Genomic DNA, 21,417 nt, shown 5'->3' with positions numbered 1-21,417 from the left:
AGACATGTCTATATAAAGATATAATCCATGTTTCTGTCTCATATTTGTATGGCATTAAAAGGACCTGGAACTTTAGTTTTTCCACTGAAAGCTCTGGTTTGAACAATAAATGCCATGAGGGTGAAGTTTTATGGATGATACCCTGATGTCCCATTCTCCTGAAGGCAGCACAGAGCTGCACCACCAGAAACTGACAAACACTGAAGAGAAGAAGAGTTATGATTAATGTAGTTACAGTTCTATCCATGTTTTAATGCTGCAGAGGTCAATCGTTTTGCAAATAGTTCAAAGTTTAAACTGGCATGTTGTTCATCTTTTATCTGGTCATTTTGTGGAAGATTTAACAACTAGAAAATGGCGCAAAATAAGAATATTTTTTCCACTCTGATTGGCTGCTGTTAGGCCTACAGATTTTAACTTGAATGTACATTGCATTTTTCTTAGACGCCTGTGAAAATAATTTCTATTCACATGACTTTTTTGTTCTCTGGGAAATAATTTTTGATAATAAATACAGAAACAAGCATAAAAATCAAAACATCTATAGTAGTGATAGTAATATTAATGATAAAATAATGGTCAGTGGAAAGTAGCCTGCAAATTCTTTGGTGGGGGGTGGGGGGGGGGCTGGATAAAGGCTGGGGGGGCGCTGGCCCAAAAAAAGTTGAGAAACACTGAGCTATTTCCTTCTACATATGAATAATGCTACTGGAAACAGAGCAATAATTGGAAGCCAAAATTATCTTCTACCCCACAACTTCAGCGATGTGGTTTTCATTCCAAACTCTCCCTCCATTAGTCTGATTGAGAGGCCCAGTGAACACTAAACAACTTTCTGTCTTCGTCACTATGTATTGATCTTCTTCTCCTTCCTCTCTCTGTCTTGTTGTAAATAATAGCAGAGCCTATCTTAATCTTCTTTAATTATCTTTTTATACAACAACTGCCCTGAGGCAGAGGATTGAACTCTTCCGGGCCGTCAGATATTAGCCATCGGTCCAGAAGCTGCAGATTAATGCCAAAATCAATTAGAGCCAGAACCTGAGGAGGGAGACATGCTTCCCAGTCCTGCAAGCTCACCCAAGGACTTCTGAGGATTAGAAGACTTCTGCTGTGTTGATCGTCTGTAGGAGAAAGGAAAGGGGGTGGAGGGTAACACTCATTAGAGGACATGTTTGTTTTTGAAACAGAATAGTGAATCTGAAACCATCAAGCCTACCCCCACCCCACCTCTACAAACATGTCGCTGCCATTACTGAAAGTACAATCAGTGAAGTTGATTGCATGCATTGCAAAAACAATCCAAGGTTATCTCTCAAAATGAAAAATAACATAATTATGTGTTATATTTTTTTTCTCAGTCACCTTAGTGCATTTCTTCAATCATTTTCAACATTCATGTTTGCATTGTTAGATCAGTTTTCATAAAAATCTATTTATTTTATGTAAAAATTAAAGACACCGGACCTAAAAGCTGAAAAAGAAAACATTTATTGTGCAGTTTTCACAATACCACAACTAATAAGATCATACAGGTTTCTATAATATATTAACCACTGGCTGCATAAAACAACAGGTTTCAAGGATCATGAATATAAAATTGATTTTAACATCTAACAGTCACGTCATCCTGTACGTTAAAATATCTTAACTGCATGTAAAAAGTAGTTTACTCCACAAAATGTTGTTGAAGTATTACCGTCTTCCTCAGAAATAATTAATTGATGTAAATTATTTTACATAAATAAATAACAGAATTTTTTGCTGTTTATCTTTGTACTAACAGTGATGAAATATGAAAATCATATGCTTAGTTTCACCACTGACTTGTACCATAAACTCTTGGGAAATACAGTAAAATAATTAAATCTGCAAAGTACACAGATAATTTACAAAAGCCAACTTTTGATGTCAAAGTGTCTGAGAAAGTGAGTCAGGCTGTTGGAAGCAGAGAGTGACCTAGTAAAAAAGAAAAGTATACTTTAGTATATTTCAAACATACTTACATTTGTTAAAGTACATTTTAAGTATACTAAGTATTAAGTGAACTACCTATAAATATATATGAAGTATACTAAAAGTATACTTGTACCAATTTCGAAATTATAACTTTAAACATACTTAAATATAATTGTACCAAAATACACTTTTAAGAAATATATTAAACAAAAGTACACTTTAAGTGAACAAAATATGTAATTGCTCAAGTGTAAATATACACTTGCTCAGGTGTACATTTAAAATATATTTTAAATATATTTAAAATATATGTCAAAGATATTTTGTGAATATTTTAAAATATATGCTCAAAATAGAATTTTTTTAATTCCCTTAACTCTTTAAATAATTCATTTCAGTATGTTTTAAATTACATCTCAGTGTATACTTTAGGCTAATAAAGTATGCCTTTTTAGGTGCTTTAATAATCTTTTACTACTTTTGTTAAAATGGCAAAGAATAAAAAAATTTAGAATCCTGATGTAATGTTGTTTAACAAAGTAACTAATGTGTTCATGCCTCAAAATATCAAACATTGACACTACAACAAAAACTACACTACAACATTGGTGCTACAACAAAAACAATACTTGTCCTTAACAATAAATGTAGCAGGTATCTTCAGTTTACATCTCTCCGAATATAATCTGTTGTTTTCAGTTTAACAAAAACACGGAAGCTGTCTTTATTAAATTATTAAAGGGTCTTTCCTTTCCATGTAATTGTAGTGTAGTTATGCATGTAATGTACAAAATAGGAAAGTAGGAATAAAGAAGACTTTTATGAGTAATTAAAATTGTACTTTATTAGCAATAGCAGTAAATCAAAAATAAAAATTAAGTGTAAAATACATTACTAATAATATTAGTGGTATATTTAAAATATATTTAAAGTATATTTTAATATAATTCTATGACAGAATTAGTACACTCAAAATATACTACATAAAAAAATATACTTAAAGTATACTAAGTACTACTTGAAGTTGTTCCAAAAAAGTACATTGAAGTATACTAAATATACTAAAAATTGTAAATTAATACTCTTTAAATACTATTAAAATATACTGAGCACAAAAAAGTTGTTCCAAAATTGTACAGTTTAAGTACATAAATCAAAGTATGCTAAAGTATGTTAAAATTTAATATACTATCCATCCATCCATTTTCTTGACACCCTTGTCCCTCAGTGGGGTCGGGAGGGTTCGTTCCGGGCGAGAGGCAGGGGTCACCCTGGACAGGTCGCCAGTCTGTCGCAGGGCAACACAGAGACACACAGGACACACAACCATGCACACACACACTCACACCTAGGGACAATTTAGAGAGACCAATTAACCTGACAGTCATGTTTTTGGACTGTGGGAGGAAACCGGAGTACCTGGAGAAAACCCACCATGCACAGGGAGAACATGGAAACTCCATGCAGAAAGACCAGGGCCGGGAATTGAACCCAGAACCTTCTTGCTGCAAGGCAACAGCTCTACCAACTGTGCCACTGTGCAGCCCATTTAATATACTAAAATATGCTTTTTTTTTTTTTTTTACTAGGGTGGACGGGCTCACCTTCATGATAAAAAAAACTGTCTCTAAAGAGATGACATCTAATCTGTAATATATATACTATACCCAACATTAAAAACTTTTCAGTTTATGCTGTTTCCAGATGTATGTTTAGTCCAGACAAAACATACATCGGATTTTGTATGATTTATACTTCAAATACTGCTTAACATCAGTTTTGTCCACTTCTTACTTCATTTCCATTAAACAAAAGAGCTGCACTGTAACAAGGTGACTAACATAAATAAACTTTGTTCAGCAGAATTTTTTTTTCAGAAAATGAATTAAATATTAAAGCAATTTTGGAATGGATAAAATCAGAAATATATGTTACTCATCAGATAAAACAACTTCCAAGGCAATGCTTAAATAAGAGACTGAGACATCCAAAACATATTACCGTAGAAAATGCATGGAACTGCTATCACTCAAGAAACATACATTTCATGTAATTTTTACAGATAGAAAATGTTGAAAACACTGAAATTTATTGAGAAAATCTTAGAAATTCTAAAGTTCAGAGAAAAATACTGCAAGGCTGCAATCAGTTAATTGCCCTGAAACTAACAGCATTAACTGGCCATGATTACAAATTTTGCTTATGTTTATATCCACAATGTAAAACCGTGAACCAGACTTCAAACATTAATTTTTACAGAGAATACAATGCTGGTATGATATTTTTGTTTAATATAATTTTATTTTATTTTTCTAATTATTTTATTTACAATGCCCTTTATTTATCTTATTGAAATCTTAAAGGGCACATTCACCCACTGATGATGACAAGCTACTGGGTTGTAGACACGGCTTACTGGGCCAGTATAACAGAAGCGAGGATCGGCCCTTCTGACCACCAGCAGGCGAGGAGGGTGAAGTGTCCAGCCTCACAGACAGAGTGAGCGGGCAGACCAGGAACTGAACTGGTGATCCACCAACTGCAGTGTGAACTCCTGCTGAAATCACCATCATTTATATAATTTTTTTAAATGATGCATTTTGGGTTATATGCAATTTTATGCCAATCATACATTTGTCATACATTAAGATAGGCCCTGCTGCTTGCAATATATTGTAGCAGCCAAAGAGGTAGTAGGCTTGAGGCAATGAAGGGTACTAACCCTTACCCTAAACCTAACTTAAATATTTTAATAATTGTACAATTTTTCTCAGTTGCTTTGGTGCACTTCTCACCAAAGCAACTGAAATTGCTTTGGTGAGAACAGAATTGAAATTCTCAAAACTACTTGTTCAATCTTCAAATCGTTACTTGTGCACATCAAAAAAAAAGGTTTCTTGCTCCTTTGACCAAGTTGCAGATATTTTTATGTACAATTCTCTGCTTTTTCCTATATTTTTATTTACTTTAGTCATGTTGATGGGTCTCTGCTGAATTGTCTCAACCTCCACAATATTTAAGCATATGTTCATCATATAAGTCTTAACATACAAAATCTTTGAACAAGTTTTCATAGAGTCAGCCATATTTTTGTTTGTTTTTATCTGATTTTATTTCTAAATCTGTCCTTAATTGGTCAATTGTATTTGTCCGGTTGCAGAGAGGATCACAGCAGTCGACAGAAAACAATGGTTTAAGAACTGCAGAATTTTCAATCAGAAATTATGACACCACTTAGTTAAAGTTCTAGCCTCCTGAGTGCTGCACCATGCCTGTATGACACTCTGCTGCACTGGTCTTCAGCCTGGATCCAGTGACTCACAGTCTTGCCAAAGCAAATTAGAGGTAAGCAGCAGTTAATTTCACAGTAGCAAACAACGTCAGATGTATTTTTAAGAAGCGTGTATATTTTCAGGCTGTAGAAACCCGTCAGTGTTGTAACTTCTGTGATGACTGATTGAGAGAATGTCTGTGCAAGTCTACACGGGTAAAATAAACACTTCAACAAATAAATGAGTTTGTATGATGTTCATTAAGTGCATCATTCTAACTTATGTTTTGCTTCTGTTTTCCAAGTGGAGAGAGGATCTTGCCAGTGCAGTGAACATGATTGACAACATATAAGTCTCAATTTTGTAGAAATTGAGACTCAGTTTTGACAAAATTTAGTCAAAGAGCATGTCCAAAACTTGGGCATTCTCTTCCGAGTAGCTCTTCAAGTAGGCAACTTGGAAGAGCATGTCCATGTTGCACACCCTCAACAAAGTTTGGACCCCGTACTGTAATGTCTTGTATGCTATGGCTGTATAGGGTAAAAATCTGGCAAAGACAGTTGCGGTATTTTACTGTAAATTGGAGACATTTTTTTTACAGTGTGAATTAATCCTAATTTTTTTTTTATTATTGTTTGCTTTGGAATTATTTTCTTAAGAATTTTCCATTTTGAAATGCTGACAAATTACATTCCCTTTTGTGTTGTACTGCATTTTTTATGGTAAAATTCTGGCAACTACAACTGCTTGTAATTTACTGTAAAGTTGATATTTTTACAAAAAAAAATGTCAGAATATGTCTCAATTCTGCTGTGTTTTTCACTGATATAGATTAATTATGTTTACTGTATGTTTGTATAATCTCCATAGACAGTTTACAGCTCTGAACTGATAAAGTGATGATTGCTGAAATATCATCTGAAATAACTGCTGCCTACAAAGCAAAGTCTGTAGTGCCTGAAGATGTTAATTTACTCCTTAGTAAATCCTTTTAATTTGTTCTCGTCATCCAGATGGATAATCCCCTGCAGCAACAGATTACATGGATTACCATTCAATCCCTCTCAGGGAGGATTAACTTCTAATTCCACACATTTGTGTGCAGGAGTTTACTTTTTGGATTTCTTTTTCTAGCATCTGACAGGTAGCAGACAGAAAAACCAAAGAATCACACAAGAAGTGACACCAACCAACAGTTTACAGTTATTTTGTTCCAGAAAGATGTAAATGATGGATACACACACACACACACACACACATATATATATATATATATATATATATATATATATATATATATATATATATATATATATATATATATATATATATATATATATGTGTGTGTGTGTGGGGGGGGGGGTGCGTGTGTGTGTGTGTGTGTGTGAACCAACAGTTAGTTTTTACACTAATTACAGCTCTGGAAAAAATGAAGAGATCACTGAACCTCATCGTTATTCCGCCATTATTGACACTTCCTGAGTTGAACTCGGAGACAAAGTTAAACTAACTGTTTGATTCTGCTTTAGAGTTGAGCAGTGTTTAGAAACAAACACGGTTTCTGTTTCTGAATGAATATGAACTTGTTTTCTGTGCATTTCTTGAGTTCTGAAAGCACTGCATGTTTTTCGTTATGTTGACCATTTCTCATTTTCTGCAAATAAATGCAAATGTTTGCTTGGAATTTCGGAGACATGTTGTGAATAGTTCATAAAATAAAAGAACAATGTTCATTTTACTCAAACAGACATAACATCAAACATATAAAAGGTAAAATCTGAGAAACTGATCATTTTAAGTGATCTCTTAATTATTTCCAGAGCTGTATAATTTGGTTGGTTTTTATCAGATTTTTTTTATTCATGTAAGCTTCTTGTAATATTCCAAGGCTATAATTTCTCTTCATATTACTCTAATTTAGCGCCATTCCAGTTTTTTGCCTTCTGTTCAATCTGTTTTCTGTTAGTGGGGGTGTCAGACTGATCTGGAGGTCTGGGGGAGTCCAGCCGGCTGCGCTCTGCAGAGCGGGAGGCTGCATGGGAACCAAAACACTTGTTCGCTCATGCAGGTCGCCTCCTTCTCGACAACAGTACGTGAAAGAAGCTGCGCAGAGCCGCTGTCACGGTGCGTTAAAAACCGGCACGGTTCGAATTATCATTGGGTCTGAGGCGAAAGCGCAGGGGAGGAGGGCTGAGTGAGGTATGGCGAACAAAAACGTGCTTTTAGATGGAGAAATACACAAAAGCTTTCTTTTAGAATTACTGTTACAATTATTTACAGAACGCCACCAATAAGAACAGAGGGAGGAAACAATTACTCAAATCTATCAACCTGATCCAGCTGCTGGGTAACATCTGCAGAGTCTAGAGCAAAATACGAGGCCACTCTGCGTGTCCGCTCATTTAAGCATTTTCCTGAGGCGGCTTGTCAACAGAACAGATCTGAGTTTCACTCAGTTGATGAAGGATGCTGTAGCAGTCAGGGTGGAGCGGAACCCTCCCGACAGACGTGCAGCCCAGCTACAATAGCTTCATCATGTGGACAGCCACGCAGAGCACATTTATTCTACGACATGTTGCATTGACTGGCTGAAGAGCGCAAATGGTCTCCTTCCCACGGCCACGGCCCGTGTTGCAGCTTCCCTTTCCTCGACCTATGGATGCATGCAGGCTGCGCGCTCACGCAGCTTGTCTCTGCAAAACTGCCATTCTGTTTGCAGGACAAAGTGAGTCCTTTCATTGATGGTCTTATTAGATGTGTGCTCACAGATCGGGGGCAGGTTTTTTTTCGCTAGGCCTTTACTGTGGCGTTCTTTGATTTGTCGCGTGAGGTATCAATAGAGCGCGCGCCATGCAGCCCTCCACTGAGCCATTATTTGTCAACCAGTTCCTTTGATCAAACCAGTTCTGTCTAGCACAAGTGGCGCATCGACCACTCCACTGGTCCACTGGTGTGTGTATTTATAGCACTTACCACTAAATAAATGGCGAGGCTGAGAGCCCTGTGTCTGCTTTGCTGTTAAACATCACGATGACGCGTGTGATAGGTTATATATATATATATATATATATATATATATATATATATATATATATATATATATATATATATATATATATGTTTTGTGTGGAGGGGGGGGTGGGGGGGGGGTGAAGGAAGGGCTCGATTCAAATCTGAAACTGAGTTTTTCTCAACACCTATTTCCTAACATTGATGAATATCTTTAATGTGAGAACGAGCTTTTGCTTTCTCGAACATGATGCAGCTTCTTTTTGTCATTGATAAGATGATTTACTTCGCATGCTTGTTAAGTTTTCGTTATATGTTTATTAACATTTTTATTAATATCTTCCAAAATAATATTTACTTTATTAGTTTTTCATTCGATTAAAACCCAAATACATCATTAATGGGCTGTTTTTTTGTTTTGTTTGTTTTGTTTTTGCAGGTTCAAATTTAAAGCAACACAAAAATTTAATTAGTAAAATTAAACAATTTAACATCCGAATTCTACCTTATTATTATTATTATTATTATTATTATTATTATTATTAAAGAAAATTACGTTTATTGGTTTATTTAGAATGCAAAAACAAGGAATTTGACTTCGGCGTCACACGGTCACAGCGCACATATGTTAAATATATAGTTTAAAGGAAATTTAAAGTAAAAAATATAAACAGAAAATAAACAACAATAATAATAATTGGGTTTATTTCAGCTGTAGAGCCTATATACGGTATTTTATGTGGCTTTATTCAAAGAGGAAATGCAGCTCTTATTAAAATGAAAACACAGTAAGAAGCTGAAAGGCCGTTAAAAATGTCTCATTAAAGGAGCTGAGACTGAGAGGCTTCTTCCTTGACCAAATGAAAGCCAGAAGACTCGAGCTGCCAGCGGCCTGCAGGAAGGAGCTGCTCAGTCCGGAAATAGCAGCTCATTAGTGGGATCAGTTCTGTCCCGGAGCTCCGCTGCTCTGCCACCGCTCAGTTCGCTTGTCCTGAAAGTAGGAGGGGGGTGAGGGGGAGATGAGGTAGAAGGGGCGTGGTTTATGGGAATGATCTAGAGGTGCGCTTCACGGACCACGCTGTGATTGGCTGGCCCTCTCAACAAGCGGCACGCGACTAGGGATGTTGCTATAAAGATTCCTCGCGTGACCGATCTTCAAGTAAAACTTTGAACAGTGATCGTCCAGCCCAGATCAACAGGTTGGTGGAGGAGGAAAAGACGCCATTGTTCCCGCAGCAGCAGGAGCCCAACATGGACGCTGTTCTGGATCCCTTCTCTGCGCTCGACTCTCTCTCCTCCCCTCCTTATTTTGACGATGACGACTTCTTCACGGACCAGTCCTCCAGGGACGGCCACTTGGACACCGAGGACTTTCTAGATGAAGATGTGGACTTCCTCAGCTCTCACCTCCAGGACTATTACAGCAAAGACGGCTGCGGCAGAGCGGCGCCCCACGATGGGGACTATGACCTTGGCAGCCTATCATTCTCTTCCTCCTCCTCCACGTTTTCTTGCACCACCGACCTGTCCCCGCAGACGGGCCGCCACGTCGGGCAGCTGCTGAAGCGCCGCAGGCGGCTGCGCTCAGAGATAGAGATGCAGCAACTGCGGCAGGCGGCGAACGTCCGAGAGCGCAGAAGGATGCAGTCCATCAACGACGCCTTCGAAGGGTTGCGCTCCCACATCCCCACCCTGCCATACGAGAAGCGGCTCTCCAAGGTGGACACGCTGCGCCTAGCCATCGGCTACATCAACTTCCTAGCTGAGCTCGTGCAGTCTGATCTGCCAATCAGAAACTCGAACAGTGAGACACACGCTCAGCCAAAGAAAGTCATCATCTGCCATAGAGGAACAAGTGAGTCTGCTTATATTTCTGCACCGTCAGTTGGATGGTTTTCTGATTGAGAATCCAGATGATGTTTCCGCTCTCTCCCTCAGGGTCTCCTTCTCCCAGTGACCCGGACTACGGCCTGCCCCCGCTGGCCGGTCACTCTCTGTCCTGGTTCGATGAGAAGCAGCTCCGGGAGCAGAACATCATCCGTACCGCCAAGGTGTGGACCCCGGAGGACCCCCGGAAACAACACCATACGGCCCTGACGGACATTGAAAACGAGCCTCCTTTCGGCCTGGTGGCCTGATGAGAAGCTCCGGAACCTCCTGATGCGCCTTCAGGAACCATGAAGCCATTGTGTAAATGTCGAACCCCCTCAGCGCACTGAGGCTCCCCAACCGGAATCAGTGTTACATACCTTTATCATGTTGATAATTGGGTTATTTGTAATTTCCCAGCTGGCAATCGTGTATTTATTATATTTTTTCTTACAGATGATAATATATATTTTAAATTAAATGCAGTAAGAGGAAACATGTTTTGTTTTGGTGTAAGCCGATTTGAGCACTTATTAAACGATCCGTTTTTACTGTGAAATATCAAAATGTTCGTCTGCTGCATATTTTTCAATAAAAACTGTAAAAATTATCAGGACAATGTTTGGACTTGGAATGCGAATTTGTTTTAGTACTTTTTTTTTTTTGCAATTTTCCCACAGACTTCTCTCCAGTTTTTCAACTTTTGTTTTATAATGCTCTTATTATTTTTAGAGGTCTTGAAAATGTGTGAACGTTTTCAAATAAACAAAATGAAGTCAAACTGAACTTCCTTATGTTATTTTTAAAATGAACAGCTCATCCAGCCCACATGCATGGATGACTGTTGTTGGATTAAACGTTCATGCGCGGCTTGGTTTTATGGAGTTGAACTGTGGCTGAAGATGGAAAAGAGGATGCAGGCAGAAATGTCAAATTGGTAAATATGTCTATGACAGAAATATGCAAATGAAGGGCTAATGAGCAGCCGGCCCAAACCCCCAACAGCTGAAGGTGTTTAGAGCGCAGAGGCGCAGCAGCGCGGTGGGGATCCGCTGATTGCGGCTCTGTGCTGCCAGGTGCTGCCGGGACAGATTTTCCCGTGGTAGTGTCCTCCTGCCCTCCGTCGCCCCCGCTGCATCGACACACTGCAGCATAAATGAAGCAAACGGCTCTGAGCGTCCAACACAAGCACAACGACGCTTCGCTGCAGAACAGCAGAGCTGAGCAGCTGAAGGCGGAGAGGGAGCGCAGCTTTCAGTGGTTTCAGGTGCGTTTGGATTCGAAATTAGATGTATCGACACACTGGAATTACCCTTTTTTTTATCTGGTGACTCCTTTATTTGACGTCTCTGTGCCTCTTCAGCTCTGTGTTCCTGTTTTCACCGCCGCGCCTTGCCGGAGCTCGTAATCCCAGTAGGGGCCATTACAAAGTCACATGTTAGTGAGTCATTTCAGCTTGACCCTTTCTTGACGCTGTGGTAGTGTGAGAGGATTCAAACTGTGGCTGCATTGTTGCTGTTCGCACCTTTCCTCCTTTGGACTCACAGTTTCATGCATATCCACATCCTTTGGTCCGGCTGCAGTCAAGTGGAAGGGAGAAGCTGAAACGGTCCCGGCTATCATGTCGCTCTGCCTGTTATAGGGTTGGCAAGTCTTCTAAGAACAGCCGCATTTTACTACGTGACAGGTTTTATTCCCCTCAGCCGCTCTGGCCCAGGCTTTATGCGCCGCGCCAAGTGTGCAGAGAAAGGCCCGGAACAGAGCTGAAAGGAAGGCCGCTGACTCACCGCAAAGCAGACTGCGGCATTCCGCTCCAAGATCTGCAAAGACGACAGCAACAATAATAATGGCAACAATAATAATAATAATAATTTCCAGTGAAAGCAGAGTTTTATTTTTTCTAACATAACGCAGTAGATTTGGCAGATTTCCCTCTTGTTCCGTCGTTTTTCTGTCCGGAAATGTCCCTGCTCCTGCTCGATTGACTTTTCTTTTTTTTTACTTGTTCCGTCTGTTTCAGATGAACTTGGCCTGGTTGAAGCGGCGCTGTGGGAAACCGCAGTTTACGCACCAGGAAACAACACGTGAACTTTGCTTCTCACTGCTTTTCAAAGGACAACGATTGTTATGTTCACTGCCCATCACTGGGGTGATGAAAGAAACCCCACAAAGCTCTTCTGCTTTCTTCACGCTTCCAGGAGAGCAAAGTTAAACTCCTCATCTGCACCAATTCTGTTAAATCCGCTTTACGGCCGCATGTTGACGCACCGGGGGAGACGCTGAACAAGAGACACAAATCAGGTTGATTTGCAGATCATCTCTCGACGGTGGCAGGGTCTTTAGGTTTGGGAGGGGGCTTACCTCAATACTCTTCATCTACAGCCTGCCATTAAAGCTGACCAAAATCACACCTGATCAGAGCTTTGGGTGGATCACCCGTCGCTGTCCGGCCTTAAACGTATCTTTATGGGCGTCCCCCTCATCCTGCTGCAGGCCTGTATCTCTGGGAAAGCACCTGGTAGCAGAAACTTTGTCTCTTTTCATTTCCTTGCGTCCGGGTTCCCTGGACAGCAGCTGCCTAAAAGCAAGCAAAGAGTGGCCCTTGTAGTGTATTCGAGATGGATTTGGCACCGTGTTCCGCGTCTTTAAAGTTCCATTAGCCATTGTCCACGATACAATATGGCCGCTGTAAAGCATGACGTTTTGCAATAACAAAAAACACATTTTCATTTGTGGTACAGTGGAGTGAAAGCGCAGCGCTTTCGTGGCCCAGCCAAGCCAAACGTGTCCCTGCGTTTGCTTTGTGCCCCGCAGCCAATTAACAGCGAGTTCTTTGAGCTGCACCGCGATAAGCCAGTTTAATTTATGTCTTCTATTTTTTTCAGGACAGAAAGGAGGTGGATTTGGCAATTTTCTTGTCATCACCTGGTGCTTTCTTCGCAAGAGTGTAAACTATCCTGGGTGTCTCCAGAAACATATGGCTCTCAGCACCGTGCGCCATTGTATCCTGCGTTGATCACTCATTACCAGCATGTAACAAATCCTTTATTAGCTCTGTTTTGTGTCATATTTTCATCCGGTAGATTAAGCAGATGCTACGATTGTACAATCCTGGCTGTAGAGCTACTCAAGACTGAAAAGGAGATGGGCACTCGGTTATGGGAGAGGCGAAGAGAAAAGCAACAGGCACATCTTCAGAGGAATAAAACATTTAGGAGCCATAAACAGACTTCAACCTGCTCTGTTTCAGCCTTTGTGTTGTTTGGGAATAATTAATGTTAATAGGGACAGGTTTGTATCATTTGAATGCAGGACCACAGGTGCAGAGTGACAGGATGAATAAGCAGCACTGATTTTTGCCAAAGCTCGAGGGCTCTTGTCCAGGGTCTCCAAGTTGATAGAAAATATTGTAATCTCTTTGATTCGCAGCATTACTTTCACAGAGAACAAAGCGTGGAGATGAAAAGCTTATGTTGAAGTGAAACGGCCAGTGACGGTGGCCGCTTCACACTCTGAAAGGAAAAGGGAAGGGGGCGAGTCATTGGCAATACGCGCTCCTGGTTTTGTGCGCAAGTGCTCCATCTAACTCAAATAAAGGAGCCTTTCCAACTTTTAAAGGACCACTTTTAGCCTTTAATAAAGACTGAACGGCTGTAGCCATTAAGCATATGGTGCTAAGGCGCTGGTCTTTTGTCCCCGCAGAACCCTTGAGATCCTAACTTTCGTTCTTTATGGGAAATTGAACTTGTTGAATAATCCAGCTTAATGCACCAAAGGCAACATGTGGCACCGGGGCGCACAGACAGGTCCTCCCTTCAGGGGAACATCAAGTGGCTAATAAAGGAACCGAGTAGTGCGCGTTTAGATGGTGGTTTAATTTTAGTCCTGACGCGATCAACTTTCTTGGCTGAGCAGAATGAAACATTTGGCAAACTAAACGTGGATGATCAGCGGCTGAAGGCACCGACCAGAACTGAAGCAAAAAGCGACGAGGACTCGTTTGTCTTGTTATATAGAAGCTTCAGCGTAATGAACTGTGGCTCCCGCCTCCCCTTGTGTCAGTCAGGTTTTATCAAAGCGGTAATAATCGGGTCACACTTTCATTGAACGTCTCATAGTTCAGAAAACCATTCTAACCAAGGATGTCACCTGCAGGCCTCCTACTACAGCGCGGCGTCTGCATTTCCCGGTGGTTCTGACTTCTGCGTAAAACTTTCAGGCTTCTTCCGGTTTCTTTTTGTTTCAACAGTGCACGCGCGTTTCTCTGCAGGATCTCGCGTGTCTGGAAGAAATTTGCGGAATTCAGAAATAAGACCGCACGTAGTGGCGCGTCCAGTTCTTGCAGAGCAGTAGAGGTTCCGCTATCAAAGCATTCTGGGATTTATTTACCGGACTTCTAGCTGTTTTCCGCTCTTTCATATTTCAGTGGAATGCTTATTTCTCGGGTGCATTTTAGGCTGTTATCGTTGCGTTTCAGCAGTTCCAGCATGCAGATGTGAATGTGTGTGACGGAGCCAGTTGGCCGGCTCTGGCCTCTGAAAACCCTCCTGGTGGACTGAACACGCCGGGCTGACCTCTGCGCCGGAGGACGGGGATGCGCTTTTCAACGAATTGGGCAGAAAGACGTCCAGCTTTGATCTTTGTTTCGCTGAAAGCCGGCTGGATATGGAAGGCATTGTGCACAGCTTTTGCGTGCCCCATCATAAAATATTAGTCTTTTCACATAAGAGGCTCATTTGAAAGCGGAATGAAGCAGACTGGACAGATTTCAGAAAGCAGTAAATTCAGAAAGGAAGCCATTTATCTGCAGGTGGGAACTTAAATCTGACTGAGGATTTGAATGTTCTTAGAAAAAATCTTCCACATTTTGACAAATGATTGAATTTCTGTCTCTGACTCTATAAATCCCCGAATAACTCAACAAAAAAAGTGATGAATTGCTAATATGCAAATTGTAGTCACGGCCGTTTGGACGTGTGCTTCCCCATCCATCTCCCACATTCTGCGGTGCTGATTCCCGTCGCGCGCAAGCGGACTCTCAACCCGTTCAGACCGGGGGGGCTTTTGTTTGCCCCCTGCACCCCACAACCTCCACCCCCATCGCCTGCGCTGTCAGTTGCCAGGATTCAGAGGTGTAAAAGCATGCATCATTTTTCACCAGCTCTCCGTTCTGATATCGACAAAGGCCTGCGCTCTGGAGCAGCCTCTCCGCTTGTTCCCTGGCTTGAACTTCACTGATATCCAACTGCTCCCTTTTCCTCGCCTGAACGCAGCGCAGCGGGGATGGATTTGCAAGACAAATGCAGCTGTGTGTGAGAGAGAAAGTCAAGTGGCACAAAAAGACCATTTCAGTCAGGCGATGGGATGGAGAAAGTTAGCATTATGTGGGCGTCAAATCAATCAAAAACAAAAGACCACATGCAGAAGATCTGCTTCTGGATTTAGACTTGGGGTTGAAATGGAAGCGTAACTCCACTGAAACTGGGCAGACTGGGAGAACTGGGATGGCAGAGAATCCTGCAATGTGTGAGCAGTAAGTAAACAAATAGACATAATCAAATTGCAGACAGCTGAACCTAACCAGCTGAATTATCTGTTTATTCATATAGTCCGCATCTGCTTGTCTATCTTGCATAGTAATATTCAAGAACCTTTTGAAAATGACAACCGTTAAGCATTAAACAAACTTTTCATTAAGCCCAAATTGTTATTTAAACATATTTTTTTAATTGGTTGACACTATATTTTAATCAATTAATTGTAAAGTGGAGAAGGACCAAAATTAACAAGCTTTCAAAATGAAGTCCTTGTGTAATTAATCTGTAATGTGTTACACTTTGTAATAAAGTTCCAAAAATAAATGTTTGGGGTAAACTTATATATCCTAAGTTTATATATCATATAAACAAATTAAACGCTGTCATTTTTAATTATATTAAACATCAGTGCTGAAATGTTTGTAAGACTAAATCAAGTCAGATTTTTGATGTTCTCATTAAAACCAGCATCTGTTCTAAAATCTTTCCACTGGCTCCCTGTAGCTCAGAGAATAGACTTTAAAATACTTTTGTTAGTTTATAAATCTCTGAATAGCTTAGCACCATAATACATTAGATCTGTTGTATCAACCTTCCAGACCTCTTAGGTCTTCTGGTTCTGGTCCAAACCTTGAGAAGCAGCATTCAGCTTCTATGCATCACAAATCTGGAACAAACTTCCAGAAAACTGCAAAACGCCTGGAACACTGAGTACCTTTAAATCTAGACTAAAATGCCACTAGTTTAGTCGTTTTTTATTCATAGTAGCTGGACCACTAAACCACTAAACCATTATCAAAATAATGTTGATGATTTTGATACTGGCACTTGACAAAATCTTATATTTACTGCTTGTTTCATATTTGGTGACTGTATAATGTTTCTGTGATGTAAAGCACTTTGAAACGCCTTATTGCTGAAAATGTGCTATACAAATAAACTTGACTTGACCTGATAGAAACAGGACTTTCTAAATGACTGTCAGAGCATTTTGAACTCTGTCCTGATGACAGTGACTGCTGCTTACAGGAATAACTCACATTGACTCAGGAGTACTCAGACTGTCAGGAAGCTCTCCACAACCTGTCAATGGAAGTATTACTGCACAGTGAGCTTCTGCTTCTCTGCTGTGGAGTGAATGCCAGTGGAGGGAGCAAGGTGTGGGAAGCCCTCCTGAACGTCTTCAACACACTGTGAAAGATTACCAAAGTTGTTTTTATGAAGAATTCGTTTAAACAGCTTGAAGGACACAAGTGAAATAAAATTAAACTTTAACTATGTGTTTTTACAGTGTTCATCTGCTGAAATCAAGACTGCTGTAGAGCTGCAAAGGCATTGACTTTTTACCAGAATATATTTTTCTGCAGTAAGCTTCCAGGTAAATTTCAGATGAGCTACAACCAAGATTCTAATTAAATGTGAATTGAATTTATTGTCCCCCACTGATTGTATTTCTTGTTGGTTGCAGCAAGAAATTGAAAAGATCTTGTCCTCTAAATGCAGAAAAGCCCATATTTATGACTGAAAAACATTCAAAAAATTACAAATGATTGAATTGCACACCTTGTTCCAAGATGTTTTCCCTTATTACCTGCTGTCTTTGTCAGCTAATAGATTCCAGTGAATATATTAAAGCAACATTACTCATTGTTGCTTTTAGAACATCGAATGATTAATAGATGAGCGTGAACTTGTAGATTATTGGCTATGCTGAAACATTCTCAATATGGGGTTTAATTTTTCATTTACACCCATAAAAGCTGAATTACCTAGCTTCACTTGTAAACGTGCCAATAGTGATGAGAGAAAAAGGTTCTCTGGAGAAGAGAATCCACAAGTTAGTGCAGCTTTTTCAAAGATGACATATTGTGCCTAAAATCAGTGTCTTGTTTCATTAAGTTAGTGGTTGTAGCTGATGTAATTTGCTGTGGAAGAGGGCAGCTTGCCCTGCCAGTAGAGGAGTCATATCCAATCACAGAGCAGCTAATTGACAGTCTCATGTGGGGAGAACAGCTAATTGATTATAGGCCTGTCCTGTTCTGAAGCACCAGGGGACCGATGGCAGTGGACTCTGGGAAGGTCTGGATCTGCACAGACTTTCGGTATTTTTCTCTGTTTTCAGAAATAAAGAGACAGCTTTTACTATCTTGTTGGGAAGATGTATTCTCTTCTGTACAACTTTTACATGCAAATAACAATGCATGTGAATAAATTGGATTATAAAAAAATCTTTTTTTGGAATTCCAAAGTCAAACTCGTGTTACACAGGTTCATTATATAGAGTGATATGTTTAAGGTATTTCTGTTGCTGATCCTGGCTTATGCTTAATGAAAATTTAAAATTTTGTCAGAAAATTAAAATTTAAATATTACCTTGGAGCTTGTGTCCCTCTCCAGTCTCTCTGGACCTTAATATGAAATGTGTTTTGACATTCATCTGAAAAGAAGACTTTAGACCACTGTGGAACATTCTTAGCTGCATCTTTTATGGTCTCTGATTCAGGAGTGGCTTTAACTCAGGAAGTGCTACAGTTATAGTGTGTTGTATGTGTGGGCCGGTACAGTTGTATACAACACTGGCTCTTGGTGCTCTGAGTTTAACTGCAGCCAATTTCTTGAATACATTTTGTGACGTAATCCTCTAAAAGCTGCAGTTACCCTGTTGCTGCCACACTTATTACATCCACTTCACTGTCTATTCTACTTAGGCCTCTAATAAGCATAGGCACTGTGAGCAGGCAGTTTTTCTCAAAGTCTCATTCACAGGAGGAAACCTATAAGCTCTTATTCAGCAAAAAGTAACGAGTAAATACCAGTGTCTTATTGTCTATTTAAAAAGAAATAAATGCAATTATTTCTGCAGTAATAAATATTTCATAACATTCCCATTCCCAACTTTCCCCTATGCAAACTAAATAAGTCATTCAAAATGGGCATGAAGTAATGTATAATGAAGAGGTGGGTTATAGGAGCTAATTGTCGTGAATAGGGTGGTAGGTTGTGGTGAGGAGATGACGCTGAGACCCAGATTATGAAGAAAATAGTGGATTTAATAATGATCATGCACAAGGAAAAAAACAGTCCACGACAGGCAGCACAGCAGAAGATAAGCGCACAGCTAAAGCCGGTAGCAACTGACTTGAAGGACAAAATAGAGCGAACACAAACCAGGACTTAGCAGTTCTACTGGAGCGTGACGACAAACTTAGACAATAGAGGTATGATGAGGAACACAGACAACAGGTAAGACTAAATACACACGGGGCAATCAAGGGAAGGAGACACACCTGGGAGACGATCAGCGGGGAAGACGCAGAGACGGGACTCACAGGATCACACAAAAAAACTCAAAAATAAACACACAGAAACACGGATCATGACACTAATGGCAGTAGCTGGCTCTTTTAGTGGCTTTATCTAGGAGAGGAACATTTAAGCTCTGAGTCAGTTTTAAAGGCTGTAGGATGAAAGTGCATCACATACAGTTAGTCACATTTAAAGATCAGCCAATGTTTATGTCTAGAGGTTATTCAGCTGGTCAGAGTAACTTCACTTTCATTGTGAATACACCATTGATGAGCTTGAAGCTTAGGGAAGTATTGCGGGTAACAAGTTCAAAAACTTTCATCAGTTAACTTTTAGACTTTATTTGTATGAAATGAGACATTTTTTACATTAGTCTTGCATTTCACTGTTTCATTGTGGCTGAAAAATAGCCAGTGGTTCAATCCAACACAGAGTGATTTTTGTTTTCTATCAAAGTGAATGTTGGGCTCAGCCCATGGGAGGAGCAACATGACATTTCCACTGCGGCTACTAAACAGGTCAGCCAAGGGAACCATGGAGTCCAAAGCAGTGGGAGGGAGACACTTTGAACCAAAACCGTGTAACTGAATCTAAACCAGTGGTTAAACCCATTCAGCAGTGTAGGAATGGGGAGAGTCCGAACAAAACAATGCAATTCATAGCCTAACACAGTCCCTGTAGAATGAACAAGGAGGGGCTTTAATCAGGCAGAAAGACTCAGTCAGTCAGTCAGTCAGTCAGTCAGACTACAGAGGCCATTTCTTTAAGTTGAGAACCGCTGATATTCAAACATCTATTCCTCTCTAGTAAATTTAGATGGTGCTGGGCTGGAGTATGATTTTATTTTATATCTTGAAAAGTTTATGGCAAAAGAAAAATGTAAAGGCGTTTCAGTTAGTTGCAACAAAGACAAGCGATAAAGTAAAAGGGGACGGAGAATGGGGACTCTGGAGTCAGTCTGCCCTCAGCCTGACCTGCAGCTTTCATGCAGCTTGAACACATCAGAAATCCTATTGTGGGAGGTGATTAATTGAGAGTGATAACTTACCATGAACATAGATTGTTATAGGCTTTAATGTGGTAGGCCTGGCTTTTTAAACGCTGCTTTCATGTACTTTGTAGTGCAGCATATGGGCCCAGACGTATTCACTGACAAAAGGCAAATGGAAATTTATCACGCTTGTACATCCCGCTAACAACATGCTCACTCTCTTTTTATTCCAACCCAGACTTCCTTTTGGTTTTATACATTTGAAACAAATCTCAGATAAAATGCATTTTCTATTACAAAGTTAACAACTTATCTTAAGCAAACTACAGATGCAGCTACTGCTTTCCAAACTGATCAGTATAAATTAAGACAATATTTCCATCGGTTCATAAAACATGAGTTGATTGCTTTATTACAGAACAAAATACTAGAACATAAACATTTTCAAATCAGAAAGCGTCAGATGTTTGACTTGACTGTTATTTCTGAAGTTAAAGATGCTTCTATTAAAATGATTTCGCTTCACTCATTTTGAACTTTCTTGAAGAATAAAAAAATTAATAATATAAAATATTTTTAAATTTACACTTCTGGAACAATAAAAAAAAAAACTAAATACAAATAATGAGCTTACTTACTAACCTGGATTTATACCTTACATCAGGGGTTCCCAAACTTTTTGAGACCAAGATCTACTTTTTCTCTCACCAGCCGCCTGAGATCTACCTCATGACACAAAGACATAAAAATAGCAAATTAAACTCTATTGACTTATTTTATATGTGAATATACATCAGTTATAGCAGAAATAATAAAGTGACAGAAAACCTAATGCAGTTTCTTCCTCAGTGAGATTCTGACACTGGGAGCAGCTTACTGGTTTCTGGTTACTGGTTTCTGGTCTCTGGCTACTGGTTTCTGGTCTCTGGTCTCTGGTTACTGGTTACTGGTTACTGGTTTCTGGTTACTGGTTTCTGGTCTCTGGTTACTGGTCTCTGGTTACTGGTTTCTGCTCTCTGGTTACTGGTTTCTGGTTACTGGTTTCTGGTCTCTGGTCTCTGGCTACTGGTTTCTGGTCTCTGGTCTCTGGTTACTGGTTACTGGTTACTGGTTTCTGGTTACTGGTCTCTGGTCTCTGGTTACTGGTTTCTGCTCTCTGGTTACTGGTTTCTGGTCTCTGGTTACTGGTTTCTCAGTAAGAAGCTGGTTGCAAACCTGACGCCAGCAGGTGTCAGTCAGTCATGGTGGATCTGAAATTTGGTGTGATGACCTCAATATGAGAAACTACAGACTGACAGGAGGAACCAAAGAGCCCAATAAAGGTAAAGGCAAATATTCTGAAGTCGGGACATAATTAATTTAATTTCACATAATTATCGCGGTAGAATTTGTTAAAACTTAATGAAATATATTTGTCCTATTTGATGTTTGTTGTGACGTAAAGTCACAAATGAACGAGGTAATTGTCCAAGTT

The 21,417-nt window shown here is 39.9% G+C and overlaps 1 protein-coding gene and 1 long non-coding RNA gene across 3 annotated transcripts; one reads left to right on the top strand and one right to left on the bottom strand.

The window, feature by feature from the left end:
* Positions 1-664: 664 nt before the first annotated feature.
* LOC103479231 (uncharacterized) lies at positions 665-21,158 on the bottom strand. Of its 2 annotated transcripts, XR_014084356.1 has the most exons (5): positions 20,586-21,158; positions 20,001-20,101; positions 16,687-16,837; positions 1,081-1,124; positions 665-1,005 (listed from the first exon to the last, which is right to left on the bottom strand). It is a non-coding gene; the product is annotated as an uncharacterized LOC103479231 (long non-coding RNA). The 2 variants fall into 2 exon arrangements; XR_014084355.1 differs by having other exon boundaries at positions 665-1,124.
* ptf1a (pancreas associated transcription factor 1a) lies at positions 8,858-10,895 on the top strand. The gene is made up of 2 exons (XM_008433545.3): positions 8,858-10,095; positions 10,179-10,895. Exons 1-2 carry the CDS (start codon positions 9,492-9,494, stop codon positions 10,376-10,378), a joined length of 804 nt encoding a protein of 267 aa, XP_008431767.1. The 5' UTR covers positions 8,858-9,491; the 3' UTR covers positions 10,379-10,895.
* Positions 21,159-21,417: the final 259 nt, after the last annotated feature.

The sequence above is a fragment of the Poecilia reticulata genome, chromosome 17, assembly GCF_904066995.2.
Source record: "Poecilia reticulata chromosome 17, P_reticulata-male-v2, whole genome shotgun sequence".
NCBI classification, from domain to species: domain Eukaryota; kingdom Metazoa; phylum Chordata; class Actinopteri; order Cyprinodontiformes; family Poeciliidae; genus Poecilia; species Poecilia reticulata.
Note: the sequence above shows the minus strand (reverse complement) of the source record. Positions and strands in the feature narration are given on the sequence as shown.

Excerpts from the sequence above, each read along its gene's own strand:
- ptf1a (XM_008433545.3), top strand. The coding sequence starts at position 9,492 with ATGGACGCTGTTCTGGATCCCTTCTCTGCGCTCGACTCTCTCTCCTCC. Across the intron at positions 10,096-10,178 it reads CATCTGCCATAGAGGAACAA|GGTCTCCTTCTCCCAGTGAC; the intron begins GTGAGTCTGCTT and ends TCTCTCCCTCAG.